This window comes from Pongo abelii, chromosome 10 (assembly GCF_028885655.2).
Source record: "Pongo abelii isolate AG06213 chromosome 10, NHGRI_mPonAbe1-v2.0_pri, whole genome shotgun sequence".
In the NCBI taxonomy this organism is placed as follows: domain Eukaryota; kingdom Metazoa; phylum Chordata; class Mammalia; order Primates; family Hominidae; genus Pongo; species Pongo abelii.
The window spans coordinates 15,181,922-15,203,988 of record NC_071995.2 but is presented as its reverse complement, the minus strand read 5'-3'; the positions used below and the strand labels follow the sequence as shown (position 1 = coordinate 15,203,988).

The window sequence follows — 22,067 nt, the reverse complement described above, 5'->3', positions numbered from 1 at the left end:
GTAAAGGTTAAAAAGAAAATAATTTTTATTTTTTTTCCTGAGATGGAGTCTTGCTCTGTTGCCCAGGCTAGAATGCAATGGCATGATCTTGGCTCACTGCAAACTCCACCTCCCAGGTTTAAGCGATTCTCCTTCCTCAGCCTCCCGAGTAGCTTGGATTACAGGTGCACACCTCCAGGCCCGGCTAATTTTTGTATGTGTGTATTTTTAGTAGAGATGGGGTTTCACCATGTTGGCCAGGCTGTTCTCAAACTCCTGACCTCGTGATCCGCCCACCTCAGCCTCCCAAAATGCTGGGATTACAGGTGTGAACCATTGCTCTCGGCCTAAGAAAATAATTTTTTAATCAAAATTTTTAATTAAAAAGGTAAAACTAAATCTTTGAACAATAACATGATGGAGGATGTCAATGGGTAGTTAAAATTTGCTAAAATATGCTTTATGTTTGGAGGAAGAGAGAAATATAAAACTCATTTAGACTTTATAAGAAAATACTAGTTATATCTTTTTAATATTAAGAATAAAAATACATTCTATAGATTTTATATCAGCAGAACTGAAAAGAAAATAACAAAAGTATTATCTAAACAAAGAAAACATGAAAGAGGGGATAAATAAAGGGATAGTAAATGGAAAACAGAAAAGATTATAGAAATAAATCCAAGAATATTAAAATCCCAGTAAATATAAGTGGATTATTTTAATCAATTAAAAATATTAACTGTACACCATATGAGACATTTTTAATTTTTTTAAGTTTTAAAATAAAGAATCGCTGCAAGCTCCACCTCCCGGGTTCACGCCATTCTCCTGCCTCAGCCTCCTGAGTAGCTGGGACTACAGGCGCCCTCCACCATGCCTGGCTAATTTTTTCCAGTTTTAGTACAGACGGGGTTTCACCATGTTAGCCAGGATGGTCTCTATCTCCTGACCTCGTGATCCACCCGCCTCAGCCTCCCAAAGTGCTGGGATTACAGGCGTGAGCCACCGCGCCCAGCCAGTATGATCTTTTTTAGAGTGCGTTGCGAACATGATAAATAATTCTATACATTATTTATGGTTAAATGTATATGTAGTAATTGCATAAAAACATGCATGGGAATAATCAGATTCAAGACTGAAGTTATTACCTCTTAGGAGAAGGGAAAAGAATTAGCATCAGGAAGTGCACACAGGGGCTTCGACTCAAATTTTTTGTTTGATTTTTTAAATATATGTGGCAAATATGGCAAAATATAATAACTTAATAAAGTTGAGTGGTGAATACTTGGGGTGTTTTCAATATTCTGTCCTTTTCTATATGTTGTAAATATTTCCCAATTTGAAACTGTGCATTTATTAAGGAAAAAAAAGATAGTAGGGAGAGTCTGTAATAAGGGACATCCTAGTTAGCCAAATGACTGAATAATTTACTGTGATGGAGAAATCCAAGAAGAAAAATATAAATGTAATAATTTTCATGTATCATTTCAGACACATGAATGACCACTACACAAACCTCTACCCACAGCTGATCAGGAAACCTTCCATCATGGATAAAGTGCAGGATTTTATGGAGTACGTATAATAGCTTTTCTCTTTTCATTGTTTTTAATGTTGCAGGCACTGAATCTGTAATTTCAAGCAGCAATTTTTTCTTTGCCAATTTCTTTTTAATCTCTTTAGCAGGACTCTAGAGTTATTCTTGTAGTAGGGTATAGCACTTTTTGGTAATGGCATGAAAACTGGTTGCAAACAACATGCTCTCTAATTTCAGCTCTTTCAAAGGTTGAGTTGAATATTGCATACTCAATTGCTAACACAGTTAGAGGAACATCACCAGTGTGAAGTACCAGTGTTAAGTCCCTGGGTCTCTTCCTCATGGAGGCCCTTCTACTTCTTGCAGGGATCCCCTCTCCTCGCTCTTTAAGGTGTTTCCTTTTCATGAGCCTGCTTACTAATCCTAGCTGAGGTCTTCAATAATATCTGAAGTTATAATTCTTAACACCCTCTGAGAATATTTCCATTTTAATAAAGTTTTCTAAGACTAAAATTTTAAATGTGTTTACATTTGTGGGATGACAGGAGATTAATTTGGGGACAGAAAGGCTCTTGGGTTGGCCCTCCAAACTGCACTCTAAGCAACCTCTTCATGAAATGCTAAAAGTCCCATAGAGCTTCAGTTAAAAACCACTGGGCTAGATCCCACGAAGCAATGACATTATTCTAAGATTGATCTAGTGATAGCCTGAACAAGTCAGAAATAGTTTTCAGTATACAAAGTTATATCAAATCATCCCATGAAAGTTCAGAGAACTGGAAGAAGAATGAAAGGACCATTAAAAAATGACATTTTTGCTACCATGCTAGGACAGAGGCATTGAAGCAGTTACTAATAACAACTGAAACGGAATGAATCATAAGCTATGCAAATGATCTGAGAGAAACACAAACAGATATAAACCACCTTGTCTTCAGATTTTTGTCCCGTTGTTTAACTTTACTACTTCTACAACTAAAAGTAAGGTTATTGACTTAGTGAAACATTGTAGTTTTACACAAAATGCATTTGGATAGTCTCTCCTTGACATGTTTAGGCCTCGTATCACAGTTAGGTCACTATCACACTTGTGCTTTTGTTCTAGATACAGCACAGAAGAAGCTGTGGAAGAAGAATCATAACCCTAGGGAGAAATTAAAAATCAGTTAGAATTTGCCCTGAAGTCCTTTGAGTGACTGGAGTGTTACAGGATCTAGAATTTAAATCACATTAGCATAAGTGTCTGAGTATATAATCTCTCAATGCCTGGTTTGATTTAGCTTTGAATGAGCAACTGTTGAGACTGTAGTGCAAATCTAATTTCTCTTCCAGGAAGCAAGATAAGTGGACCCGGAAAAATATCAAAGAATACAAGACTGACTCATTTTGGAGACATACAGGCTATGTGATGGCACAAATAGATGGCCTCTATGTGGGAGCAAAGAAGAGGGCTATATTAGAAGGGACAAAGGTAGGATTCTAAACATGCTTCTCAGAACTTATACAGTATGGTAAGAATATAGAATGTTATCTTTAAAATAACATTCCAATTTAGAAGCGGATCAAAGTAGAACTACAGTATAAACTCCTTACAGAAAAGAACTGTTATAGCTTTCATATTGTAGCACCTAACTTACAAAATTACAAGCCCAAAACACAAATAAGCCAACTTGTTTCTGTGTGTTTTCAATCTTCCATAATACTGGGCTCAGGATTAGGTTAAAAAGCATAGTATGAATGTACTGGGTTTTTAACTAATCTGATAAAACTAGTGTTTTAGACTGCATGCTCATTAAGACAAGATGTTCAAGTATACAAGTTCTATGTTCCCACACTCCACAACATTCACATAAACACATATCCATACAAACACATATACATTGTAATTCTGGGGGAAAGCTTTACTGAATCACTGAGGCTTCCAATGTACCATTTGATATACTTCCAAAAATTATGGATATTTTATTTCCTGTGATAATATATGTATAAATGAAAAATGTATATTATATAACTGTCTTTTGGTCTATTTTGCCAGTATATATGTATATAATCTGTATATTATATAACATATTACATTTATTATGTTTTGTCTATTTTGCTAGTATTATATATAAAATATGTATATTATATAACTCTCTTTTTGCCTATTTTGACCAGTGTGTATATATCTATAAAATTAAGTGCATAGCTTTTCTTTGAACCTTTTGTGTATTTTGTCCAGTGTGTGTATATATATGTATATATACGTATATATGTATATATACGTATATATATGTATATACGTATATATATGTATATATATGTACATGTCTGTGTATATATGTGTGTATATATATGTGTATATACATATATATATTGATAAATGTCAAAACAATAATACCCAGTGAAAGCAATGAGTTACAGAAAAATGCATACAGGAAGACTCTAACTTTTTTTTTTTTTGAGTCAGAGTCTTGCTCTGTCACCCAGGCTGGAGTGCAGTGGCATGATCTTGGCTCACTGCAACCTCTGCCTCCTGGGTTCAGGTGATTCTCCTGCCTCATCCTCCCAAGTAGCTAGGATTACAGACTTGAGCCACCACACCCAACTAATTTTTGTATTTTTAGTAGAGATGAGGTTTCACCATGTTGGCCAGGCTAGTCTCGAACTCCTGACCTCAAAAGATCCATCCGCCTCAGCCTCCCAAAGTGCTGGGATTACAGGTATGAGCCATTGCACCCAGCCCATACAATATGAATGCATTTGTGCAAATCCAAAAAAGGTAGATTTTTAAAAATATATCTTAAAAATATATATAGATGATAAATATATTATATATAGATGATAAATAATAGAGAGGCAGGTAATGAGCTATACAAAATTTAGCATAGTGGTGACCACTGGCAGGAAAGGAGAGAAATGAGATTGGAGACTTCCAAGGCACTGCTAATGTTCCATTTCGTAAACTGTGAGTTGACTACATCAGTGTTTACTTATTTTTCCTTAAATGGTATGTATACATCTTTATTCTTTCAGATGTGTAATATCATCTGTCCTCACTCTTCTAAGCAGCATTCCAATGTATGGATGTATTATACAGTATAACAAAAGAAATGCAAATATCAATTACAATGGGATACTGTTTTGCACCTATGAGATTGGAAATAAACTAAATGTTTAATATGTTGTTGAGGATGGAAGAGTTTTATTTATTTATTTATTTAGAGACAGAGTCTTGCGCTATCGCCTAGGCTGGAGGGCAGTGGCTTGATCTCAGCTGCAACCTCTGCCTCCTGGGCTCAAGCAAGTCTCGTGCCTCAGCCTCTTGAGTAGCTGGGATTACAAGCATGTGCCACCACGCCCGGCTAATTTTTGTATTTTTAATAGAGATGGGGTTTCACCATGTTAGCCAGGCTGGTCTCAAACTCCTGACCTCAGGTGATTCACTGGACTCGGCCTCCCAAAATGCTGGGATTACAGGCATAAGCCACTGTGCCCGACCAGAAGAGTATAATTTAAACAATTCGTGTGAGGACAATTTGGCAATATCTATTAAAATCTAAATCACTTCTAGGAATTTATCCTACACATAGACTCAAACACAAGCAAAATGAAGCGTCCAAGATTAATTATTGTGGCATTGTTTACAATAGCAAAAGACTAGAAACCACTTGAAAATTCATCAAAAAAGCCTAGTTAAAAATATTATAAAACATCCATACATTGGAATGCTGCTTAGAAGAGTGAAGACAGGCCGGGTGCAGTGGCTCACACCTGCAATCCCAGCACTTTGGGAGGCAAGGCGGGTGGATCACCTGAGGTCAGGAGTTCTAGACCAGCCCAGCCAACATGGTGAGACCCCATCTCTACAAAAAACTACAAAAATTAGCTGGGCATGGTGGCAGGCACCTGTAATCCCAGCTATTTGGGAGGCCAAGGCAGGAGAATTGCTTGAACCCAGGATGCGGAGGTTGCAGTGAGCTGAGATCGCGCCATTGCACTCCTGCCTGGGCAACAAGAGTGAAACTCTGTCTCAAAAATAAATAAATAAATAAATAAAAATTAAAAAAAGAAGAGTGAGGACAATTTTTACATCCAATATAAAAATATCCCCAAAACATTAAATGAAAGATATTAAGACAAAAAAAATCAAGGTGAACAACAACGCATATAACACACTACCGTGTATGTTTTAAAAATTTTTATTTACAAGACATTTTTAAAACTCTGGATCTAAGATCACAGTGCCAGTAGGGAAAAATAAAAAAATCAAAAAACTCTGGCAGTATATGCAAAAAAACTAGTAAAAATGATTAACTAGAAATGGTAGTACCTGAGAAAATGGAGAACAGGTAAAGGAGGAGACTTTCTGCTATAAACTTTGTTATAATTTTTTTTAAATCTTGAATAATAAATGAATAATTTATTCAAACAAACAAAACAGAGATTATATTTATATAAATAAAAATTGGATTGAATTTTTGCTTTGGTTTTAGTTTTTTGGTTAAAATGTCATTTGTGTTTGTCTTCCCACCACCTCTACCCCAAAACCAATTTGTTGATGCCTAACTGGGACCTGCTCCAGCAGATTGAATCTTCCTGGAGCAGTGCTCTCCAGTTTGCACAAAGTTCATGTTCAAGTACAATCTGATAATTGCTTCAAAGTTAATGCTGGCTGGTCAGTTAGTCTTATAGTAAACACACACTCAAAACCAAAAGCATCTTAGTTGAATGTTTTTGCTGTATAGCAGTGGTTCTCGTCTAAGAGTGGTTTCTCTCCAGAGGACACTTGGCAAAGTCTTGGAGATATTTTTGGTTGCCAAAACTGGGAAGTTGCTGCTGATACCTGGTGGGTAGAGGCCAGGGATGATGCTAAACATCTCACAACGCACAACAACTGAAAAGAAAGTATTAGCTGGCTCAAAAGGTCAATAGTGCCAAGGGTGAGAAGCACTGCTGTAGACTGCAAACAGAAAGCTCTATTTTACTCTCCAAGGAGCCACTCCCAAATTCTGTGGCTATCAAAACATGCCAAAACAGCTCTTCTAAACTATAAAGCCATAACAATTATTTTGTAAGCTACGATAAAAATCTAGCATACCTGTTAAATTAGAGACCCTTCGAAAATAAATAACTTTTTTTTTTTTTTTGAGATGGAGTCTCGCTCTGTTGCCCAGCTGGAGTGCCATGGTGCGATCTTGGCTCACTGCAACCTCCGCCTCCTGGGTTCAAGCGATTCTCCTGCCTCAGCCTCCTGAGTAGCTGGGACTACAGGCACCTGCCACCACGCCCAACTAATTTTTGTATTTTCAGTAGACACAGGGTTTTGCCGTGTTGGCCAGGCTGGTCTCAAACCCCTTACCTCAGGAGATCCGCCTGCGTTGGCCTCCCAAACTGCTGGGATTATAGGCATGAGCCACCATGCACAGCCTGCAAGGGAATAATTTAATGGGTCCCTAACAAGAGGAAAAACAGGAAATGATGTCTGTCCCAAATCGATGTTAAGTGCAGTCTTTGCCCTTTCCTAGCCAATGACCCTGTTCCAGATTCAGTTCCTGAATGCTGTTGGAGATCTGTTGGATCTGATTCCCTCACTCTCTCCCACAAAAAACAGCAGCCTAAAGGTTTTTAAGAGATGGGACATGGGACATTGCTCCGCTCTTATCAAGGTAAGACATAGCAGCTCCTTTTGCCTTGTTCTGGTTCTATATAGCGCCCAAGTATAGCAACATCTCATCACCCCTGGCTATAACTGTATATCAGCTCATGAGTTCTTCAGTGGTAGAAGTTAAGAACTGGGAGTAACTTTGATGGAGAGAATTGTAAGTACATGATGTTACATCTGTTCTTCCACCATTCCTCCCATGCTGTATGCACCTGCCACTCCCACCTTCTAGAATCTTCCATTTTGTTTTTTTGTTTTGTTTTGCTTTTGAGCCAGAGTCTCACTCTGTTGCCCAGGCTGGAGTGCAGTGGTGTGAGCTCGCCTCACTGCAACCTCTGCCTGCCAGGTTCAAGAGATTCTCCTACCTCAGCTTTCTGAGTAGCTGGGACCACATGGTGTGCCACCATGCCTGGTTAATTTTTCTTGTATTTTTGGTATAGACAGGGTTTCACCATTTTGGCCAGGCTGGTCTCAAACTCCTGACCTCAAGTGATCCGCCTGCCTTGGTCTCCCAAAGTGCTGGGATTTCGAGCGTGAGCCACCATGCCCAGCTGGAGTCTTCCATTTTGAATGTTAGAAGGAAGAGTCTGTTTGGGGCCACATTAAAGGTTAATCTTGACTCCTTGGCCATATTTTCCAGTAGTCAATATAGCAATAAACACTTACCTGAAACAGCACAATCCCTGTATGCCTCTTACACTTAAGACAATTGCAGTCAGTTAGCTATGTACATCTGTGTAATCCACTATGATTCTGGCTGTAGGTTCTTCCTGGATTTGAGAACATCCTTTTTGCTCACTCAAGCTGGTACACGTACGCAGCCATGCTCAGGATATATAAACACTGGGACTTCAACATCATAGATAAAGATACCAGCAGTAGTCGCCTCTCTTTCAGCAGTTACCCAGGTAAATGAATTTAAAGGAACATCTGAGCACTTTGAGTACTATTCCTGGATAAAGCCTTAGTGATTCAGTGTTAACTGCAATGGGAGAAGAAATGTTTAATGGTTAGTATATATTAACAAACAATCTGATTTTCAGAGGGCTTTTGAAGAAATATAGCTCAAATACTTTTATTTAATAGAATGACATAAACAAGGTTACTAGAACTGCCAAATAGAAGACACTTTGTAAATGTAAATGGCTACATCTAAATTTATTTCAACAAATGCCAACTGAGTATGTATCAAGTACAAGCCTCTTTGCTAGGCTCTGCAGCAGAAGCAATGAAGACATGGCTGATCCTGCACTCAGGTACCACCTTGGGGGCCTGTAGTGTTTCTTTTATTTACTGCACTATCCACAGCACTTAACCTTAGTGTGTGGCATTGAGTACTTAATAAATTGCCAAATAAATGGATGAATGAATGTGTAAGTTTATAAACCTTACACTATAGTCAAGAGGACAATATAAAGTGTAATATGAATAAGAGTAATAATATTACTGGATACTGTGTGTGCTACAAAAGAAGTGTAACCAGTGTTGTCCATTCCAAGGGGGTGAGACTCACATCTGATTGTTGGGGAAAGAAAGGATGACCTTTGAGATAGACCATGAAGGATGGCTAGAATTTGAAAAAGTAGAGGTGGACGGGAGGACAGTCCCAGTAAAGGAGAGGTTGCAAATTCCTGGGCCTAAATGCAATAGGCAGGTGAGGTAAATGAATACAGCAGGACTGGTTTAAGAAAACAGAAAGTGGAGGCCAGGCGCGGTGGCTGATGCCTGTAATCCCAGCACTTTGGGAGGCCAAGTTGGGCGGATCACGAGGTCAGGAGATTGAGACCATCCTGGCTAACACAGTGAAACCCCATCTCTACTAAAAATACAAAAAATTAGCCGGGCGTGGTGGCGGGCGCCTGTAGTTGCAGCTACTCTGGAGGCTGAGGCGGGAGAATGGCGTGAACCCAGGAGGCAGAGCTTGCAGTGAGCGAAGATCACACCAGTGCACTCCAGCCTGGGCGACAGAGCGAGACTCCGTCTCAAAAAAAAAAGAAAAGAGAAAGTGGAAACAATGGTAGCAAACATATGACCCACGGAAAGGAGGCAAGGATGAGCTCTCACTGTCTGTTCTCCATCCAGGAATTTCCAGATCCTCCAACTTAAGATAGAACTATGTATTTAAAACAACAAAACTCACTCTGTGAATCCAACAAAGCATGTGTGTTAGCATGTGTTAGCCCCAACCTCCTCAGGAAACATTATGAGCAAAGTCAAGGGGAAACACCAAACATCTAAGGGTTCAACTGGATACACTGTAAGCAGTTTGACCTTTAATTACACATCCGTAACTTATGGGGTGGTTATACCAACCACCTGTCATATCTATCTACCTTTGTCAGAGTATTTTGCTCTTCCTATCAGAAATTCCTTTTTATTTTTAGAGTCAGGGTCTCACCCTATAGCCCCAGGCTGGAGTGTAGCGGTACAATGTTAGCCCACTGCAGCTTTGACCTTCAGGGCTCAAATGATCCTCTTGCCTCAGCCTCCCAAGTAGTTGACACTACAGGCACACATCACCATCCCTGACTAATTTTTTTAAAAATGTTTTATGGAGATGGGATCTTGCTACATTCCCCAGGCTGGTCTTAAGCTCCTGGGTTCAAGTGGTCCTCGAGCCTCAGCCTCCCAAAGTGCTGGGATTAAGGTGTGAGCAATCATGTCCGGCCCCTATCAGGAATTCTGACCAAGGGCATAACCCAATATTTCTCTGTCCTTGTGACCTGATCCTTTCTTTGAAACCACTTCGATTTCATCTTTGTCTTAGTTTGCTTAGTTGTTTTAGCATTGAGGGGGACTGGGGACTCCTCTCTCTGAGTCAGACTGTGCTTTGATTCTTTCACATTCTATGACACTGACATTTAAGGACAGCAAGAGACAGAGCAGTCCAGTATTCTTCCTCTTCCTCGTCTTTGTGATAAAATGCAATATTCAGATGTTATGTGCACTGCTTTGAAATCTCTGTGGAGTACATGCTCTCCAGTAGTGTTAACAGTCCTGGATCCCAGAGGCAGTGATGGAGAAGGTCATGGAGGATTTTCTTATGAAACGTATAATCCCGTTAACATTTGCATATGTATCCTTCCAGATGAGATACACAAGTAGATATCGTAGATAATATGTAGAGCTTTTTGGAGCAATTGAAACTCCAAGAGAGCAAAAGACACTTTTATATATACCCCAAAACATTTTTACAGGAGCCAATGGAACAGTGGGATTCATATTTTCTCTAACTGGGCAGCTTTGTTCTCAGCACCAAACAGGAAAAACATGTGCAGTCTCATTTATGTTACAACTCATTAAGGGACCAGCCACATTGGATTCATCCAGTAGACATGACATAGAACTATGCTTTGCGATGAAGCTCATGCCATCTTAGCTGCTGAGTCCAGAACAAAGCTGGATAGCTTCCTTGTTTTTCTTTGGTGGAGTTGTTTAACAGGCTTGGTCTTTTTTAGTCTTTTCTAAAAATACAAAGTGGAGATTGAGGAAATTATTTCACCTAAAAAGGCTAACATGCAATATCCAGGAAGGTCAAAAGTATACCAAAGTATACCAGGTGCTGATAACCTCAGTACCACCCTTAGGTCTGGGCACAGGAACCCCACCCTCCCAGCTTGGAATTACCTTCATGAAAATTACCTAAATCCCCCTCCAGCATCCTGAGACTGGCCAGGCTGGCAGTATCTTGACCTGTGTCTCTGTGCATCTAGTTCAGAAAGCTCCTTTCCAGAAAATTTCTAAATCCCCTTCTAGTGCCAAAGACTGACCAAGGTGGCAGAGCCGTCAGGTCAGCTTCTCTGAGTCCAGAAAGCAACGCACGTGGGCCTTTGTCCCATATCTCCCTAACTGGGGGCTCTTCTCCTCCACTCCTGCCCAGGCGTGGGTTCAACAAGATGCCCTAAGGAGCTCTGGGACTCAAGCCTATGGCCTGGTCCTGGTAAGCAGATTCCTCTAGTTGGCCCTCACAGTATATATTTTTTGCAAGATGGTGCATAACTGAGCTGTCAAAATGGTGGTCACATGATGACCTGGGGTGACTCTCATGTCAGAGCATATGTTCGGGGCTCTATGCTACTGAAAGCCACCTCTTACCCTCGGGTTTCAGCATGCAGCAGGGGAGGACAGTAAAGCGAACTTCGACCTATGAGCTCCACATCTGGCCCCTGTCGTGTCCTCCTCACCCCTGCAGCTCTGTACCATGTGTCAGTCAGTCCTTGGGGCGGGCTAGGCCTGGCCTCTCTGAGGCCTTTTGAGAACCTTGCTCCACAACACAAACGGGCCTTTGCAGCAGTTTTGCTGCAGTTTTGCTGCAGTTGATGATGTGACTTCCTGCTGTCTTGGGTCAGTCTTAAGCCAGATGGATTTTTCTTGTGTGATTGGGACAGCTCTTCCAGCTCGACTTATACACTTCTCACCTATCCTACCCACTGGTGCCTGTGGGGAGGAGTGAAGGTGGGGGAGGGTTCAGCATGAAAAGAGATTTGGCTCATGAAGACTTGACTTGACTTAAATTGTGAAGCCTTAAATTATGAAAACTTCACTTAAATTTTCCTGGGGCTTTGAGCCTGTTCTTTTATCTTCTTATGTACCTACTTTCAAGTACATGCACTTAAGATTTAAACAGGCTAAGCAGGCTCATGCCTGTAATCCCAGCAATTTAGGAGGCCAAGGTGGGCAGATTGTCTTGAGCTCAGGAGTTTGAGACCAGCCTGGGCAACATGGCAAGACCCCACCTCTGCAAAAATACAAAAAAATCAGCCGAGTGTTGGTGGCTCATGCCTGTAATCCCAGCTATTTGGGAGGCTGAGGCTGAAGAACAGCCTGAGCCCTGGAAGCAGAGGTTGCAGGGAGCCGAGGTAGCACCACTGCACTTCAGCCTGGGGGACAGAGTGAGGCCTCGTCTCAACAACAACAACAACAACAACAACAACAAAGAGATTACATTCTAGAGAGGCAGCAATTAGCCTAAAGAGTCCAACAGAAAACATTTTGATCGATATTTACACTGTAAAATTCCCAGTGTAGCTTTAGTGACCATAAAACAAATTATCATTCACAATTTTTTTAACACTCTGGGTAAGGCTTGCATTTGTCGTCATCATTAACAAAGCATAATAAGGATTTTTGAGTCATCAGAAGCCAGGATTCACAGGTAGCGTGGTAGATGTCGCAGAGTCATTAAGAAAATGGTGTTACGGAACTGCAGAGGCAAGGAGATCTGTGTTGTTTCAAAACAAACGAGTTCCAAAAAGTCATGGTTTTGTAATAACAGTATTGCTACCTTTTTCTCATAACAAAAAATAGGAAATTAGCCAAGAACAATGCATTTAATAATAAAGAATACAAAGAGATGGCACCTGGATACTATAACGAATCTTCACATGCACTGATTGGACAATAGACAAAACAGATTGCCTTTCTCTGCCCATCATCCTAAATCTTCAATGATAAATCATCATATCTCACATGTACCTATGAATTTTTAAACATGTTTTTAATCAAATTGTTTATATAGGCAGGGGCCCTGTTAAAAAACAAACAAACAAACAAACAAAAAACACTTGCCTGAGGCACTGGATACCCAAAGGAAAGTGGCTTTGAATGGCCTTGTTCTAGGAGTTTCTGTCCCTAACAAGAAGGGTTTTGAATACATGGTCTGTTTGCCTAGCAACAGCTAAAGCTAAGTAAGGAACAGAGAAGCCTTGTACTAGCCCTCCCCACACATTTACTTATTTTGGCAATGCAAATCAATAATCAAGGAGGTAAGACAAAGAGATAAATCACTAGAAAATGACGGCACTGAAATGGCAGCCAATACAATTGTGTGAAGACCTCAGCACAAAGATCTGATAGTTTTAACCAATTCAGAGAAAATCTACTTGTCAACAACATTCAGTTTTCCAATCCACTAATATAATCTATTTGTTTATTTAGGTCTTTAATTTGAGTCATATCATGTAGTTTTCAGTATTTAGGTCTTACCTACCTTTAAGTAAGCTAAATCCTAGGTAGTGTTTGATGCTACTGTAATCAAAATTGTTTTTTTATTCTTTTTTCAGTTGTTTGTTGCTCATACGTATTTATTGGTTACCCATTGCTACATAACAAATTGCTCCAAACATTAGTGGCTAAAAACAATAATGATTTAGTTACTCATGGTTTCTGTGGATCAGGAATTTAGGGCACAGTGAGGATAATTTGTCTTTACTATGACTGGGGCCTTAGCTGGAAGACTCAAAGACTGAGGGGCTAAAATCTCTGATAGCTTAACTGAGGCTGGAGCATGCGCTTCCAAAGTGACTTACTAACATAGCTGACAGGGTGGTGCTGGCAATTGGTTCCTCTTCACTTGGGCCTCTCCTCAGAACTGCTTGAGTGTCCTTCATGGCAAGACCCCTGGCTTCCTCGAGACCAAGCCATCCAAAAGAACAAGGCAGAAATAGTAATGCCTATTGTGAGGTCACCTCAGACATCACACACACTCACTTCCACCAGGTTCTATTAATTAGAAGCAGGGTATTATGACCAGCCCACATTCAAGGAAAGGGAATCAGAATCCACCTTTTAAAGAGAAGGGTGCCAAAGAATTTGTGGAAATTTGAAAACTACCACAATATAGTATTTTTTTTTTGTACATTATTATCCTGAGATCTTTCTAAATTCACATATCAGTTCTCATAGCTTTTTTGTAGATTCCTTGGGATTTTCTATATATACAATCATGACATCTCTAAATAAAGACAGTTTGACTTCTTCCATCCCTTGTATGTCTTTGATTGTTTTTTTGTATGATTGCGCTGGAGAAGACCTCCAGAATAACGGAGACCATAAGTGGTTAGCATGGAAATCCTTGCCCAGTTCCTGACCTAGGGTGAAAAGTATTGTCTTTCACCATTAAGTATGACGTTAACTGCAGATTTTTTGTAGATGCCCTTTATAATGTTAAGGAAGGTCCCTGCTCTTCCTACTTTCTTTAATATTTTTATCAATAAATGAGTGTTGCATTCTTCTGAATTCTTTCTCAGCAATTGTTGAAAGGATCATATGAATTTTTTCCTTTATTAATATGATGAGTTACACTGATTGATTTTCAAATGTTAAACCACTTGAAATTCCTGGATTAATCCTCACTTAGGATGTGTTATTCTTTCTATTTATTTTTAGTTCAATTTACTAACATGTGTTAATGATTTTTTTCAATTACATTCATGAGGCATATTGGTTTGTAGTTTGCTTTTCTTATGATGGTTATTGTTTTAGGATAAGCTTATCCTCATATCCTAAATTTGGAATTATTTCTTTCTCCTAAGTTTTTTAAGAGCATGTATAGGATTGGTATTATTTTATTCTATTTATTTATTTATTTATTTTTAAAGACAGGGTCTCACTCTGTCCCCCAGGCTGGAGTACAGTGGTGTGAACATAGCTCACTGCAGCCTCAAACTCCTAGGCTCAAGTGATCCTCCTGCCTTGGTTTCCCAAAATGCTGAGATTACAGGTGTGAGCCACTGTGTCCAGCCCATTTTCCTCTTTAAGTGTTTAATAGAATTCACGAGTGAAGCTAGATATGAAGGTTTTTATTTGTTGAAAAGTTATTAATTGTAAACTTAATTTCTTTCACTGCTACAGGACTATTTCAGTTTTCTAACTCTTCTTGAGTTAGTTTTAAAAATGTATCTTTCAAGGAATTTATCCCTTCTTTCTAAGTTATTGTTTTTATTGATATGAAGCTATTTATAACATTTTTCTTAACCTTTTAATGTCTGTAGGATCTGTAAAGTGCCCATTATCATTCATGATATTGTCCATTTTTCTTCTTTATTAAGATAAAATTTCCATTTTTATCTTTATTTTCTTTCTTCTACCTACTTTGCATTTAATTTGTAATTTTTTCTAGCTTCTTAAGGTAGAAGACTAGATAACTGATTTTGATCTTTCTATCATAAGCAAATAAAATGATAAATTTTCCAATAAGCACTACTTTTGGTGCATCTGACAAATTTTGGTATATTTTGTGTTCATTTTTATTCCATTTAGAATATTTTCTAATTTATCACATGATTTATTTAATCCATAGCTTATTTGGAAGTGTATTGTTTAATTTCCAAAAATTTACAGATTTTTCAGATCTTTGTTGCTGTTTTCCAATTTAATTCCATTTTCTAATTTATTCTGAGATCAGAGAGCATATTCTGTATGATTTCAAATTTTTTTTACTTTATTGAGACCTGTGTTATGGCTCAGCATGAGTCTATCTCAATGAAAGTTTCATATGCAGTAGAAAATAATGTAAATTCTAGTATTTCTGAGTGTAGTGTTCTGTAAATGTCAGTCAGTGCAAGTTAATTGATAGTGTAATTCAAGTCATCTATATTCTTAACTGATTTTCTATTTGTTAATCATTTACTACAAAAGAAATATTTATACCTCCACTATAATTATTAATTTGTCTATTTCTCATTTTCTTATCTTTTTTCTCTAATCCCATGGCAGATTATATTTCTCATTTCATTTCTGGTAGTTTTGCTTTATGCATTTTGATACTCTACCATTTAACACATACATTCATAAGTATAGTATATTCCTACTATATTGACCCTTTTATCATTATGAAACGTCTTTTTTTTGTCTCTGGTACAACGCCTTGTCTTAATGTCTACACTGTCTTATATTAATATAACCACTCCAGCTTTCTTATGCTTACTGTTTTCATCTTGTACTTTTTCTGTCTGTTTACTTTTTTTTGTCATTTCATACCAGCAATTTTATTTACACAGCAAGAACATACAGGTGCCTGTTATAAATGTCAGAGATCATCCCTACATTTCAGATCTTGACTCAGTTTAAGGGCCAACAAAGGAAGGTTCTTTTCTTTCCGTTAAGTTTCTTGCCTCTGTTTTTTGTTGTACAAAGTGTGTAGTACTAGCAAGTGCATTACCATTGCATGTCTTTAATTTTCAATTTGAAATCTTATGTGCTGGAGAAAAGTGCATCGTAAGTTTTTGTTTTTGTTTTTTTTCGCCTTACAAATTCAAAAGACTAGAATAATGGTAGTCATCTGGAAAAAGTAAATCATGGATAGATATAATTTTGAAACTGATACTTAACGATGGCCGTGATTTTTAAGTGTGGTAACAAACGTTTTGGAGCATGTATCCTCTGTCAAGATAGTACTAGTAACAGATTCAAAGTAGCATAATATCGTATCAGACTGATGTGGGGTTTTTTATGTTTGAGATTAGTTGGTGAGCCTGTTGTTCCTTAGTAAATTGGTGCCGTAAGCTAAAATTAACATATTCATATTTTCCCTGCCAATAGTCCTTCACAAATAACTGGTCGTAAACTGAAAAAAAAATTAATATCTGCAATATAAATGTGTTGTCTATTAGAGATGGGGCTAGATGTCTTAAGGATTTCTAAGTATATCTTAAAATTTATAATGTAGTAGTTCATACCAAGAATCATCTGGGGAATTTTAACAAAATATGTATATGTTCTAAACCTCATCACTTCCCCATAAATGCAGCTTAAGTCTGTAAGTCTGAAGGAGTATGTGTATGTGGGTGTTTTTCTTTTTTCTTTTATTTTGAGATGGAGTTTTGCTCTTGTTGCCAAGGCTGGAGTGCAATGGTATGATCTTAGCTCACTGCAACTTCCACCTCCTGGGTTCAAGCGATTCTCCTGCCTCACCCTCCCAAGTAGCTGGGATTACAGGCATGCACCACCACGCCCGGCCAATTTTGTATTTTTAGTAGAGATGGGGTTTCTTCATGTTGGCCAAGCTGGTCTCCAACTTGCGACCTCAGGTGATCTGACTGCCTTGGCCTCCCAAAGTGCTGGGATTACAGGCATGAGCCACCACGCCCAGCCTTGGGTGTTTTTCTTTCACTTCCTCCAGTACTTTCATACTATTCTAATATATTTTGTTGGTATGAAGCTATGAAGCAAAAGTCGCTATTACCAATGCATACATACAGTATATTGGTTTTAAGTTCCACCTCAAAGTGAAACTTAGAGCCTAGTGTAAGTGCTCCACTTTAGAGAGGTACCTTAATTACTACTGTATTTGCAAATTAAGGGAAATTTAGGTCATCATTTGATTTTCTAAAACCTAAAAGGAACTGGCCATCATTACCAAGTCTTTCTAGATAATCAAGGGTAGATGGCTGTTTTTAAAGTAGCAATTAATGTAGGCATTCCTGCTTTTGGGTTTAAGTATGAATCAAAGCATATTTTAATTTGCTAGCGCAAATGGAATGTCTGTTTACTTTCAAACTATTTGTGGTTTTGTGTTTGCTGTATGTCTTTTGTAGACAGACAATTAGTATATTTTGCTTTCTTTTCAATCAAGTTTGACAGTCTCTTACTTTTGATGGAAGTGTTTGGGTCATTTACATTTACTGTAAATATTTATATATTTAGATTTAAGTCTGCCATTTTACTATTTAGTTCATTTCATCTCTATTTTGTTTCTCTGTTCCTCCTTTCCTGTCTTCTTTTGTGTTAAACATTTTAACAAATGTTTTCTAACAAAATATTCTATATTTTAATACTCCAGTTGGCTTTCTAGCTATATTTATTTGCATTTTTAAAATTGTTGTCCCTGGGGCTTGTGATATGCATCTATAACTCATCACAATTTGCATAAAGTTAATAAGCAATTATGTCTACTAAAAAATATATAGGAACTTAAAATGGTAATTATCCCATTTAGTATCTTCCATCCTTTGTGCTATTGTTGTCATATATATGCTTCATCTATGTATGTTATAAATACACCAATATGGTGTTATGATTTTTTACTTAAAAACTTACTGTCTTTTAAAAAATTAAAACAAGAAGTGTGTGTGTGTGTGTGTGTGTGTGTTGAGAAGCAAGCTGTTAAGTATATTATTTTCTCCTCTAATTTTTTTCTGCATTTAGATTTTTGGTGACTTCAGCTTTGTCGTGGGCTAGCTCTGGTCTTCTTTGCGGCTATTGTATTTTAAGTTTGTTGTGCTGATAGGAACTGTAAATTAATGTTTTTCATTAAATGTAAGGGGTTTTCACCAGTTATAGCTTCACATATTTTTTCCATCCTCTTTTCTCTCTCTTTTCCCTCTGGGACTCCAGTCGTTTATCCATCAGATGCTAAACATTTTTGCACAAGTCTTTGGGGCTTTGTAAATTTTATTTAGTTTTCTTTTTCTCTGTTCTTCAGATTGGATGATTCCCATTAATCTTCTATCTTCAGGTTTTCTTTGTTTTATTTTTTGTTTTTTAATTTTATTTATTTATTTATTTATTTATTTATTTATTTAGAGACGAAGTTTCACTCTTGTTGCCCAGGATGGAGTTCAGTGATGCGATCGCAGTTCACTGCAACCTCCACCTCCCAGGTTCAAGCAATTCTCCTGCCTCAGCCTCCCAAGTAGCCAGGATTACAGGCATGCACCACTACGCCTGGCTAATCTTGTATTTTTAGTAGAGATGAAGTTTCACCATGTTGGCCAGGCTGGTTTCCAACTCCTGACCTCAGGTGATCTGCCCACCTTGGCCTCCCAAAGTGCTGGGATTACAGGCATGAGCCACCATGCCCAGACACAATCTTCAAGTTTTCTAATTCCTTCTTCTGCCATCTCAGATTTACTGTTGAAGTATACAGTGAGTTTTTCATTTCATTTACTGTACTTTTCAGGTCTAGAATTTCAATTTTGTTCTTTCTTTAATTTCTAATTTGATGTTGAGGTTCCCTCTCTGGTAACTCTTAATACCATATTTTCCTGTTTTGTCTTTGTCCGCTAAACTCAATATCAAGACCTACTTGGAAACAGTTTCCAGTGACTTAAGTATGGGGTCGTACTTTCCTTTTTCTTTTGAGGTGACAAATATAGCAAATACCATGACTTGATCATTACACAATGTATATACATATTTAGTATATTCTTCACCGCAAACACTTATCAGTTCCTTATGGCAAGAACATTCAAAATCCTCTTTTATAGTTATTTTGAATTACGTAACACAATATTGTTAACTATAGTGCCTGGTAATTTTTGGTTGAAATGTGGACTTGAAAAATAGCACATTGTAGTGTCTCTGAAATGTGTATTTTTGAGAGTTATGTTTTATTTTATTTTTAAATGACATATAATTGTACATATTTATAGGGTACAGTGTGATGTTTTGATGCATGTATACATTGTGTAGTGAACAAATCATGGTATTTAGAATATTCATCACTTCAAACATTTATCACTTTCTAATGGTAAGGACATTCAAAAATCTCTCTTCTAGTTATTTGAAATATATAATATAATATTGTTAACTATAGTAAGCCTACTGTGCAATAGAAAACCGCAACTTTTTCCTTCCATCTAACTGTAATTTTGTACCTGTTGATTAAGCCCTTTCCACCTTGCCTACCCTCTCCAGCTGCTGGTAAGCATTGTTCTACTCTATACTTGCATGAGATCGGCTTTTATAGATTCCACATCTGAGTGAGAATGTGGAGTATTTGTCTTTCCGTGCCTGGCTTATTTCATTTAACATAATGCCCTCAGGGCTCAGGGCTTGTTTTAAAAAATTAAAACAGGAAGTGTGTGTGTGTGTGTGTGTGTGTGTGTGTGTGTGTTGAGAAGCAAGCTGTTAAGTATATTATTTTCCCCTCTAATTTTTTTCTGCATTTAGATTTTTGGTGACTTCAGCTTTGTCGTGGGCTAGCTCTGGTCTTCTTTGTGGTTATTGTATTTTAAGTTTGTTGTGCTGATAGGAACTGTATCCACATTGCCACACGTGACTAATTCGATTCTTTTTATGGCTGAATAGTATTCCATTATATGTATATGTATCATATTTTCTTTATCCATTCATCTGTTGATAGACATTTAGGTTGATTCCATATCTTGACTATTGTGAATAGTGCTGCAATAAGCATGAGAGTGTAGATATCTCTTTAACATATTTATTTCATTTCCTTTGGTTAAATACCCAGCAAGATGTCTAGTTTCATTCCTTTCCATGTAGATATCCAGTTTTCCGAGCACCATTTATCAAAGAGAATTTTTTCCAATGTGTGTTCTTAGTGTCTTTGCCGAAATCAATTAGCTGTAAGTGTGTGAATTTATTTCTGTATTTTTTATTCTGTCCTATTAGTATATATGTCTATTTTTATGCCAGTACTATGCTGTTTTGGTTATTATAGCTTTGTAGTATATTTTGAAGCCAGGTAGTGTGATGTTTCCAGCTTTGTTCTTTTTCCTCAATATTGCTTTGACTATTTGGGGTCTTTTGAGGTTCCATACACATTTAAAGATTTTTTTTCTCTTTCTATGAAGAATGTCATTGGTATTTTGATAGAGATTGCACTGAATCTGTTGATTGCTTTGATTAGCATGGATATTTTTAAAAATATTCCTCAAATCTGTAAACATGGAATATCTTTCCATTTGTATCCTCTTCATTTCTTTTGTTAATATTTTATAGTTTTCATCATAGAGATCTTTCACCTCCTTAGTTAAGTGTTTGTTTTTGTAGCTGTAGTAAATGAAATTGCCTTCTTATTTTTTTCTGATTATCTGCTATTGTCATATAGAAATGCTATAGATTTTTGTATATTGATTTTGTATCCTGCAACTGTACTCAATTTACTTATTAGTTCTAACAGTATTTTGGTGAAGTTTTCAGGGTTTTCCCTATATAAGATTATGTCATTTGGAAGCAGGGACAGTTTGATTTCTGCCTTTTCAATTTGGATGCCCTTTTTGTCTTTCTCTTGCCTAATTGCTTTGGCTAGAACCTCCAGTATTATGTTAAATAAAAGTGGTGCATTTGTGTCTTGTTCCAGATCTTAGAGGAAAAGCTTTCAACTTTTCCCCATTCAGTGTGATGCTAGCTGTGAATTTGTCATATATGGGCTTTATTGTGTTGAGTTACATTTCTTGTATATCTATTTTGTTGAGAGTGTTTATCATGAGGGGATGTTGAATTTTATTAAATATCTTTTCTAGATCAATAGATTCAACATCCCTTCATGGGTTTGTCCTTGATTCTGTTAATATGATGTATTATGTTTATTGATTTGCATATATTGAACCATCCTTGCATCCCTGGAATGAATCCCATTTATTATGGTGAGTGATTTTTCTTAATGTGCTGTTGAATTCAGTTTTTAAATATTTTTTTGAGGAGTTTTATATCTATGTTTGTTAGGGATATTGGCCAATAGATTTATTTATTTGTTGTGTCCTTATCAGGTTTTGGAATCAGGGTGATGCTGGTCTCATACAAAGATGTTGGAAGTATTCCCTCCTCTTCATGTCTTTTGAATAGTTTTCAAAGGATTTGTATTAGTTTTTCTTTAATGTTTGGTAGAACTCATCAGTGAGGCCATTGGGTCCTTGGCTTTTCTTTTGTGGAAGACTTTTTATTACTAATTCAATCTCATTACTTGTTATTGGTCTGTTCAAATTTTCTATTTCTTCATGATTCAATTTTCGTAAGTTTTATGTGCCCAGGAATTTATCCATTTCTTCTAAGTTTTCATATTTGTTGGCATAGAGTTCTTTATATCTCACTCAAAACTTAGGAAGTTTCTGCTATTATTTTGTTAAGCTTTCTGTGCCCTTCTCCATCTCTTCTCCCTCTCAAGTTTCTATAGTGTGAAAATGTGTTCACTTAATGGTGTCTCATAGATCTTGTAGGCTTTCTTCACTCTTCAAGTGAAGAGCTGTCTTCAGTTCAGAAATTCTTTATTCTGCTTGTCATAGTCTGCTGTTGGAACTTTCCATTATATTTTTTATTTCATTCATTAAAGTCTTCAGCTCCAAGAGTTTTTTTTTAATGATAACTCTGTTGAATTTTTTATTCATATCATGAATTGCTTTTCTGATTTTATTGAATTGCCTGTCTATATTATCTTGA

At 37.3% G+C, this 22,067-nt stretch overlaps 1 protein-coding gene across 1 annotated transcript in view; it reads left to right on the top strand.

Moving 5' to 3' along the window:
- The window catches only part of PLBD1 (phospholipase B domain containing 1), a 66,046-nt gene that overhangs the window by 25,465 nt on the left and 18,514 nt on the right, over nucleotides 1-22,067 (top strand). Inside the window, exons 3-6 of the mRNA XM_009247502.4 lie at nucleotides 1,474-1,557; nucleotides 2,852-2,990; nucleotides 7,027-7,167; nucleotides 7,927-8,071. Coding sequence (XP_009245777.1) covers nucleotides 1,474-1,557; nucleotides 2,852-2,990; nucleotides 7,027-7,167; nucleotides 7,927-8,071 — 509 coding nt within the window. The remainder of the gene's footprint in view (nucleotides 1-1,473; nucleotides 1,558-2,851; nucleotides 2,991-7,026; nucleotides 7,168-7,926; nucleotides 8,072-22,067) is intronic.